Below are 10,657 nucleotides of genomic sequence, written 5' to 3'. Positions count from 1 at the left end.
TTATTATAAATTAAACAAACGTAACTTTTTAATGCAGTAGTGATAGTTAAGTAGTGCATAAAGGAAACCTTAATGTAACAAATTATCATATTGCAATACTGTATATACACCAAAAACTTCCTCTTTCTGCTGAATTAATTTTTCTATTCTCTTTCCCCATTTTATAAAAACTGCATCTCTTTAACATGTTGCTAATTGTTTTTTCTACAAATACATCATGCACTTATTTTAAAACTTATTGGCTTCTATTTGGAGGAATCATGGCTAAGTACCTTATCATAGCCTATAGAGTGCATATTGGAATGATAAATTGGTAATGAAATATGAATTAAGATCTTATCACCTGTCTTGTTTTTACTGGTTTAATACCTTAATAGCATTAGAACTGATCATAAATCGTCATAAATTGACTTTTGCAAGTTGGTACATCCACGATTATAGTCACTTTTTATTATGACATATTCTACCAACAATATAATGCTTGTTTATGAAAACAATGGCTATGTGCTTGTTTTTTGCATTTGTAAGCAAAGGGTGTGAATGTTCAATCATTGGGAAGGGTGTCCATATACTTGATTATTTAGTATAGTGTAGCGCTCAATACCACTGTGATATATGCCAAAAACACATCCTTAAGTACTGCAGATGATTGTACACAAACAGTCGGCCTTTGTCATTTGCCAAAAAGTAATGGAAAGTGAAACACTTAAGTGTTGAACTATACTTCTAGAAAAGGTTTTAACTTTAGCTGTGCCACCAATGTCTTATAAATAAAATTTCACCTCAGCCTACAAACACAAGGCATGCAAATCACATGGCAATGAGGAACATGTAAAGCATGAATGTTAAAAAAAAACAGAAAAAAACATATAGAATAAATACACATAAAAGGACATACAGAATAAAAAAATAGCTTTATTTTGGTAAGAAAACAGTAAACAACATGAGTAAGAAAATACGTAAACATTGGAAGCAAATATAAAAAACACAAAACAAATACTTGATAATAATAATAATAATAATAATAATAATAATATGCATTTAATTTAAAGTAAAAGAAGCAGTCCAGAAAATTAAATGAAGTAGATTAAGTGATATTTAAAGAAAGAAATGGGAACAAATGCTTTACTGCAACCGGCTGCAAAGCGCTGAAGATACAATTTAAAAATGAGTTGTTTTTGTAACAGCCTCAGCAGCAACCTCATTTTCCTTCTCGTCTGTTTCAACCACTCAGCATTCACCATCACCCGTATAGTAATCCCCGGCCTACTCACTTATCATTATTTTTTTTATATATTGGTTCATCCATGTGCCATCCAGCACATCAGGCAACCCCTACTTCCTACACCTGGAGATATCCATCACTTTTGTGGCAGTTAATTAATAGGTCTGGTTGCCAGCTCGATAATTGATTCTCATTCTCACACTACAGACAATTGGGGAAAGCCGATTTGCCTAATCTGCATGTTTTTGAACTGTGGGAGGAAACCGCAGCACCTGGACGCCAAGCACGGAGAGAACATGCAACTACATGCACACAGACCCGAGGTGGGAATCAAACTTGCACCCTGGAGGTGCAAGGCGACAGTGCTAATCACTGTCATTATACAGTATTCACCCGTTTCTTACTGGTGCTTCTCACTTTCTTTGATGCCTGAGGTTTGATTTTTTTAATGCTTGAAGGTTAAAAACAAACAAACAAACAAACAAACAAACAAACAAACAAACATTCCTCTAAAACTGCTTGGGTAGAGGAATTGAACAGAAAATGAGAGCCAAAAAATACCTTTAGATGGTGTGGAGAACTATTCCTCAAAATAGCACAAGAAAATCTGGCTAATTAGAAGCAAAATATAATGAAATGATGTGACTTTTGCACAATATTGTAAATTGTTTGGCAAAAATTTAGGAAGTATTTAACTTTTAAATGACTTTTTCATAAATTGTTAATCAACAGCTAAATGGCGATTTTGTTTTTATATTACAGTAACTAACCAATTAGTCTACGCTGGAGTAAACACTGACTGAATTCTCAAAACTATATAAAAAAAGCTATATAAGAAAAGGTACAGGTCAGTGGTTTGGGGTTTTCTGTACAGTACATTATCTAGAACAGCACTTTCATATCTAGCACAAAACCGGGTTACTCGTTAACTCTTTGTTTGATTTGTTGCTGTAAACAAACCTGCCAAGTAAAAACAAAACAAAAACAATGCTTTCATATTATAAAACATCAAAAGATCCTGCTAACTAGTCTAACTTACTCAGCTAGTCAGTAGCTTACCTGAATGTATATGATATGACTTATGAACAGTCACTCAAATTTGAATTCAATACTACTACTAATGTTAATAATAATATACATAAAATATAATACAATAAATTTATATGACACTTATTAGATACATTTTATGTATTACAAACAAATGTGCAGTCTCTCTTAATTTGCATAAATTTAGCACAATTACATGCTTATTAATGAAAATAAGTTCAAATATTACCTAAACAAATTCTATAATTTTTATTTCTCAACTGGCTTTGCACAAGAACTGCAGATTAGATCAGACCTTTAAAACTTTTCCTCTTTCTTGAAGGCTTGAATTCATTGCACAAAAAAATGCAAAAATGTATGACTTTATATCTTAACAAACATAGATGTGTAGAAAGATATATTTTGGTTCGTAGTGTGAAACCGTGCACAGTGTTAGCTTCCTGATGCGGTTTCAACACAATTTTATGGTCAGCAGTCTGCAGTGATGTGTTACACAAATGCACATGCAAAGCTAAGGGGAAAAAAACTGTCCACTTACAGTGAAGTATCTGAGGACTGACAGGCCTCATTGTTTTTTCCAATGGATGGAAAAAGTTTTTTTAAGTTAAATGTCTCCCAAAACATTTGCCTGAAAGCCTTGCAGAGAAAAAAGTAGATCAGGGGGTCCAGGCACACATTTAGAGCTGAGAGCCAGAGCGAAAAGTCCTTGGCAATTCTAAGTGAAAGCTTGGAACATGTGTTATTGTTTTGAACCTGTAGGTTAGTATAAGGTATTCGGATGCAGTAGTACGGTACGTAGCAGATAAAAAATACCATAAGAATAAGAAAAACCCGAAGCTTTGCTTTACGCTTCCGTCTGTCTTTGTTGCCGCGGGCCCTTTGATACGACTCCAAAACTGTCTTAGCAATGCAAATATAACAAAACACAATTAAAATGCAGCTTGTCCAAAAAATTGTTTCGGCCACATTGGCGACTCCTTTATGCCAAGTAATTCCTAGTTTGCTTTTCATGTTAATGCAGAACTCTCCAGTCTTATTTGCGCGGTCTTCATTTGATGTCCTAATAATCGGGATCGTATTAGTGCCGAGTAACGCAATCCAGAAAGTGAATGATAAGAAATTACTAAATAACAGGTTCTGACATAGAAGAGTTCCTCCAGATCTCACAATCTTTAAGTAACGGTCCAGGCTAATGAGTCCCATTAATATCACACTCATGGTCATGGCCAGGTAGAAGACGGGGCTTGCGAATTGGCAGGTGAAAGCGCGTAGCCCATCTGAGGCATTTGTGAGCCTGCTGGCACCTCGGATAGGGAAAGTCAAGGTCATGAGAAGGTCGGCTGCCACCAAGTGCTTTAGGTACACCATGAAAGTAGAATCAGACTTGAGGTGTAAACATATCCAAGCGACTACAAGGTTTAGCAGAAGAGCAGGAGGGAAAAGTATGAAATAGAGACTGGAAAGTGCTATTTTCCACGCATTTTTATCAATTCCACAATCCAAATCTTGAGTTCCATTGACATTTGAGGCCATGATTAAGCCTGAAATATAAATATATGATGAGCATACTTGTAATTTTAAACAAAAGTGCAATTAAATTTTTTATATATTTTTTTATTTTGTTAAATATTATATGCATAACCTTTAATTAAATTAGTAATTAATTAATTAATTAATTAATTAATTAAGTAACTTAATTAAGTATGCACAAAGTAAGGAATAGAACATTTGCAGACATGCTGTTACAACTTCTCTGTTTAAAACTCATGTGGCACAGATCTGTGCCGCAACACAGAATAGGTCAATGATGATTTAAAAAAATATATGTGCTTATATGGTATCCTTGCCAGTGTGGGTTAACACAGAAGCTTCAGACAACAAACTGTGCATTTGGATCTGGTAGAACAAAGGTTATTATTACTTTTATAACGTTTACATTTTGCCACTAGTGGAATATGGGTACGAGGTATAGAACTGAGGACATCATTTTTATTGCAATAGAAACAATGAAAACATCCAGAAAAACATGTGTTCATGTGTATCTCTGCTATTTCTTTGCTTATGTAACCCATTAAATTTTTTTTTCACATTTGTATAGCTGTTTAAAATGAAATAAAATTTGGTTTATCATATTGCGTAGGCTGTGCCTTGCTGATTTTTATATATAACTATATATATGGTTCATATATATGATATATGAAGGCTCTGAGCCTTAAAGGCTATGCAGTGCTGGAGGGATTATGAAACTTCTGCAATAACATGAGTTTTATACACATGAAAGATGGTTAAGTAATCTTAAAACCTAAAAGTGTTATTTCATCCTTATACCGGTATACAGTACATGTACTTCACAGAAAATGCCTCAAGACTTCATTACTGTATAAGGAAAGATGTGCTGTAAGTAAAGTATCGTGCAAGATAAAGATCAGAATTTGCAGATACAACACGCTTAAACATTAACCTTATCTTACCTCTTCATAATTAAATAGTCAGGCATTCACAATTTTTATAAGTGGTTATTAGCTTTGCACACATCTTCCAAGGCTTATGTATTCTGAGAGAATTGTCTAATTTAATGCATGCAACCGTGACTTTGTCATATCCATTTACAAGAGGGCCATGACTCATTGAAAAAAAAGAAAAGAATATGTATGAAACACAATAACATTTTTGTTTACGACTTAATTATTTTTTAAACCATCCCAGTAAAAAAAGAAAAAAAGAAAAAAACCTCTGCTGCATTTAGAGCCGTTATAAAGGCTTTACAGAGCATAAATAGCGGACACATCTCAATACCAACTGTCCAAAGAAAGTTATTGCATATTTTGGATGCTTTCAACATTGTTTTACATTGTTGTAGGAGAAAATTTACATTTTGAATAACTCTATTAAATTAGAAAGTGGAGTTTTCAAACTTTTGACTGGTACAGTAAGTGTGTAAATCCCTAAATTTTCATAAAGTTAACTATAAATATGTCTAGCATAGTTTTTTAGACGTTGTGCAATATCGTGACAAAGTATGGGTGTAACCCATAGTCGTGTTACAAAGGGTAGTCTTATAAGTTAGAAAAAATGCTGAGACTGATGGTAATGTCTGTGCTCATAAAGCTAGAACACACGTGTTACAGATCTTGATTTAAGAACCTTGTCATACCTTTTTGATACTAAATAATGATGGTATAAACATCATAACCATGTACTACTGTACCATTAAAAAATTATAATAAAAAAGAAGATTTAGGATCATATTCATGTTCAAAAGGTGATCCACCTCACAGATTTTGTAATTAATATTTCACCTTTTAATGCATATCACCTTATATGTATAAATGCATGCATTTAATTGATTCATGATAAAATTGTAACACAGGGCACCTTTTGTATTAAGTGTTAATGCACAATGTATTATTATGATATACAGAAGATAACAGAGGCAATTTTTTATATACAGTATATATATCAATGGCTACAGACCTCCAAACTTATATTAAACTATATATATATAAGTTTGGAGGTCTTTAGCCATTGATATATATATATATATATATATATATATATATATATATATATATATATATATTGTGGCGTGGGCGGGGCGGCGGCTGACGACCAGCATGCCTTGCGGGGATGTCGGTGTGTTCACCATGATTCCGAGATTCCGCGACGACGCTGAGGCCAGGGACCGCCGGACTACCGCTGCAACGTTTTCAGGCCTGAGGGACAGCGTACACCAGCAGCCGCTAAACTATCGCCGGGAGGACGCTTGGTAAGCCGCGCTGGGCTTTACATTGACTGTGTGCTGGATGGCGTCTTACTGCGGGCGCTCGTGGACACCGGCTCCACTGTTTCGCTGCTGCGCTCTGGAGTACTGGGGCAAAGCAAGCGTGTTCGCCGACGGCCTGATCCTGCCTTCAGCATCCGCACCGTTGCTGGGGGCTGCGTCAAGGTACGGGCGTGTCGCACAGCGCGAGTCCAGGTGGGTGGCCGAACTTATTCTCACGGGTTCGTTGTGGGGAATGTCGAGGAGGACTGCATTTTGGGGTTGGACATTCTGGAGAGATGGGGTGCGGTGCTGAATTTGGCTAGCAGAACTCTGCGTGGTAACTTCGGGGTAGCCAGGTTGCTCGGACCCAAACCACAGCCGGACAGGTTAGCAGCACACACCCGGGGGGCGGAACTTCCGGTAGCAGACCGAGCGGGAAATCTGCGCGTGGCCGGTACTGCGAGCAAGTGGAGTGCCGTCGCGACGTAGAACCCTCGACGCAGGACGTTCCCCCCGTGCAGTCCTCCAGGTCCTCCGGTGGTGATTAGCCGTCCGAGCCAGCGTGCAGCCGTCTTACTGCGTCTCCCAGAGCGTCACCCGCAGTCGCTCCGCCGGTCTCACAGCTGAACGGTGAACCGCTCATCGCCAGGCAGAAGGGCCCCACCCAGCGCTCGCGGGCACCGCTGCAAGACTTTCGGGTGGGGGCACCTATGGGGCGAATGGGCGTGGACACTCACAGCCAGGGGCGAGATTTTGCTGCTGGCGAGCAGGTGTGGGTGTGTTTCTCCGGAAGGAGGAGGAGGGGGCTCTCGGCCGGGCGTGTGTCTCACTGGGTGGGCCCCTGTGCGGTACTAGCTCGGCTCTCCGATGTCATCTACCGGGTGCGGTTGGCGGGGCGGGTACGAGTTTTGCTCCACCGGGACCGTCTTGCGCCTTACCAGCCGCACGCCGATGAAACATCGAACTCTGTGGAGGCCAGACCGCCTCAGGACTATGTTCGATTTTATCCCTCACCTGCCAAAGGACGCCGGCGTTCCCACCACCAGCGCCGACCGCCTCCACGCCTCCGAAACAAAGTTCGTCGTGGTGACCGGGGACGGTCACAGCTCGGGTGGGGGCAGTGTGGCGTGGGCGGGGCGGCGGCTGACGACCAGCATGCCTTGCAGGGATGTTGGTGTGTTCACCATGATGGGGAAAGGTGTTTGGGTTAGTGACTTCGGCCCTGTTGTGTGTGTGTTGAGGTGTGTGACGTGTGAAATGTGCTCCAGTTCAGGCTGACGCTAAATTGGATGTAGGCTCCTGAGTGAAGGTGCTGCTCATGCCATACCTGCTGTGTGCTAAATAAAGTACTCCCAGCCATTGCATTGGGCAGCAAATAAGCTCACTCGTCTCTTCAGCATTCTTTCCGGCGTAAAAACGCTACAATATATATATATATATATATATATATATATATATTTTTTTTTTTTTTTAGTTCACATCTCTAGTACCTTATTAACAGAAAACTGACAGATCTATAAATTTTACTCTGTACCAAATAAAAGCAACATTGCTTACAATAAAATTACAATTAAAATGGCATGACGTTCTATGGGGTACACCGGCATGCCCAGGGGAAACATACCAAGCATGAGGAGAACACTGAAAATTCATGATTAAGCAAAATGCGTGAGATGTGAATCTCCAAATTTTAGAGGTGTGAAACGACAGTGCTAACCACTAAGCCACTGAGAGGACTGCTATTTACTATATGATAAACTTCGTAAGGAAGTTGCAGACAGATCATCTGATTGCAGCTTTAAATATGGAAATAATTGTACTGTATATCGATAAAGGATTTAAAAAATATTCAGTGTAAATATGCTTCTAATAAATTATCATGCGGAATATACTAGCTTAGAAACAATATATATTGCATTGCCTTTAATTTAAATCAACTCAATTAGATTGTTAATATAATGACATAGAAAAGCGTTTAATTTTTCTCAATAAGCAAGGCTCTCTGGCTCTCTGTAGCTTATTAACTATTTCATAAAATATTAATTATAATAATAATAAATAATCAAATATGTAGAGTAAATTGCTCTTTTTATTGGTAATTTTTCTCTGATTCAATTTGAAAAAGTTGGAAGAAAACAGTTGCATACCTTTAAGGGTGTGTTTAGCATGTAAAGCTGCCTCGGTGTCGCGTGTGTCACTTATTCAGCTATAGCCACTACTGTGAAGTAAGACTACTTAACAGTCTGTTTGAGTTGTAGAACACACCCACTGATACAACTCTATGTCTCTCACAACTTCCCTCGTGATGACATTGATACTTGGAATTGACAGTGTCTGAACGTCTCTGCTGCTTGGGAAACCACATAACACATTTAATAATGAAGGAAGTTAAACTCTGCTGCAAAATATCTCATGTGCTTCCTGGTGTGTGCCAGGAAATGGTATTATATTAGTTATCCGCTTTTAAATATACCCAAGAGTATATTTTGCCTCCACCCTTTTCCACCTTTACACTTTGCAAATTATATGTACAACGACTGTTGATAAATTCTCTTTGTTGTCGCCAGCAGTGGTCATTAAAAGAACATGTTAAGCTTCCTCAGGCTGCTGTTTTAATGAACCAACCCTGCTTTATGTGTCACTTCTTCTTTTTTAAGAGTGGTATCTAAAACTACTAAATAAACTAATAAACTGTGTTATTTTTTTATAATAAGAATTCATGATCACAGGAAGAGTAATGTCAATTTATTTATTTTTTGCAAACTCTCTCTTCTATCACACAAAGTGTATTCCTGAGCACATCTCTTGTATTTGGTTTTGAGTTGTGTCTCATTTCAGGGACCATGTCTTTCTAAGGATGCGGTCTATACAGTCCTTGTAGGCTTGTGGCCTTCGTGTAGACCACTGTGTAGACGACTGCATAGACCACAAAGGCTAGACTGAAATGAAATGGTCTGGTATACGGAGGACTTCCTGCTTCCATACCCAGCTTTTTCAGCCCTTACCGCTCAGTCAATATAATATGAAACATAAAGTATCTATAAAATCACAATGAGTGACTGAGTGGCTTACATCATGTACTGTAACAGCGCTTAAGGCGGCATGGCAGCTTAGTTGTTAGCACTGTCACATCACACCTCCAGGGTCGGAGTTTGACTCACGCCTCATGTCTGTGTGTATGAGGTTTCCTCCTGGTACTCTGTTATCCTTCCACAGTCCAAAGACATGCAGCTTAGGCTAATTTGCATTTTTTTATTTAATTTGTGTACATGGTAATTCCAAATTACGGAACGGATTTCATGAAAATCCAACTTTATTTAAAAAAATGTCTTTATTTTTATCTATATATTTATATAATTATATATTTCATGTTTATAGTATGTTTATTTTTAATACTCTTGGGTTTCTGTGTCCACTATCATCTCTTCCCTGCCTTGCAAATGGCCAAAACTCAGTATTGGTGCTAATTACTTTTTTTTGGGCAATCAGGCTAAGTGGAAGGGAGTGAAATATACAAGAAAGACACCAACCACAACAAACACTCGTGAATAAAACATAAAGTCACAGATAAACATGGCTCTCATAAAATAAGTCTCAGCCTCAGAATTTCACTTTCACAATTTCACCTGCCATGCCAAAGGCCTGGGTTCGATTCCCAGCCAGTGCTCAAACCCCAGCCACTGGATACAGTGCCAGTCCCAAGCCCAGATAAAATAGGAGGGTTGTGTCCAGCGTAAAACATGTGCCATGCTTCCATGTGTGGACTGGTTGGTCCACTGTGGTGACCCCTTGCCGGGAGCAGCCGAAAGACCAAGAGTGTAAGGACTGTGCCTGGCGAACTCTCATCTCTAGTTGGAGTGGGGCGATTATCCTGGAAGGTGGAAGGACAGGCGCGGGGTCCGCCCGGGGAAAATCCAGCTCCAGTTGTCGTGAAAGAGCGTCTGCCTTCATGTTCTTGGACCCCGGGCGGTATGAGAGGTGGAAATCATAATTCTTAAAAAAACAATGTCTACCGCGCCTGTCGTCGATTCAACTGTTTCAAGTTCCTGATGGTGATGAGGTTTTGATGGTCCGTCCAGATAATGAATGGCTCCCTGGCGCCCTGGAGCCAGTGACGCCATTACTCCAAAGCCTACTTTATGGCCAGCAGCTCGCGGTCCCCTACCCCGTATCGCTGCTAAGTGGAGTCAAATTTTTTGGAGAAGAAACTACATGGGTGTAGTTTTTGATCTGGACCTCGCTGGGAGAGAACAGCTCCAGCGCTCACATCTGAAGCATCCACCTCCACAACGAATGGTTTACTGACGTCAGGGTGAAGGAGAATAGGAGCGGTGGTAAAACGGTGACAGAGTTTCTTGAAGGCGGAGATAGGGTTAAAGTGAAAAGGGAGAGATGAGGGACGAGTCAGAGCGGTTAGGGGTGCGGAAACTGTACTGTAGTCCTGGATAAAGCGACGATAGAAATTCGCAAACCCGAGAAACTGTTGAAGTTGCTTGAGGGTCTTCGGTAGGGGCCAATGACGCACAATTCAAGCTTTTGCGGGTTCATGGAGATGACAAATCTCAGGAACGTGGTAGAGCGCTCGTAAAAAAGCACACTATTCCAACTTACAGTATAGCTGA

The 10,657-nt window shown here is 39.4% G+C and overlaps 1 protein-coding gene across 1 annotated transcript; it reads right to left on the bottom strand.

Moving 5' to 3' along the window:
• Nucleotides 1-908: 908 nt before the first annotated feature.
• LOC128513424 (P2Y purinoceptor 13-like) lies at nucleotides 909-9,986 on the bottom strand. The gene is made up of 3 exons (XM_053487177.1): nucleotides 9,829-9,986; nucleotides 8,183-8,232; nucleotides 909-3,813 (listed from the first exon to the last, which is right to left on the bottom strand). The coding sequence occupies exons 1-3, from the start codon at nucleotides 9,984-9,986 to the stop codon at nucleotides 2,807-2,809; spliced, it is 1,215 nt and encodes a 404-aa protein (XP_053343152.1). The 3' UTR covers nucleotides 909-2,806.
• Nucleotides 9,987-10,657: the final 671 nt, after the last annotated feature.

Source organism: Clarias gariepinus, chromosome 25 (genome assembly GCF_024256425.1).
Source record: "Clarias gariepinus isolate MV-2021 ecotype Netherlands chromosome 25, CGAR_prim_01v2, whole genome shotgun sequence".
Taxonomy (NCBI): Eukaryota; Metazoa; Chordata; class Actinopteri; order Siluriformes; family Clariidae; genus Clarias; species Clarias gariepinus.
This window is presented reverse-complemented; position numbering and strand designations above follow the sequence as displayed.

Bases quoted from the DNA above. Each gene is read 5' to 3' on its own strand.
- LOC128513424 (XM_053487177.1), bottom strand. From the start codon at position 9,986: ATGAAGGCAGACGCTCTTTCACGACAACTGGAGCTGGATTTTCCCCGG. The intron at 8,233-9,828 runs GCAAGGGGTCAC...TAGCTGAATAAG, and splicing joins TGGTCTTTCGGCTGCTCCCG to TGACACACGCGACACCGAGG. The intron at 3,814-8,182 runs GTATGCAACTGT...TTTATATTTCAG, and splicing joins TGCTAAACACACCCTTAAAG to GCTTAATCATGGCCTCAAAT.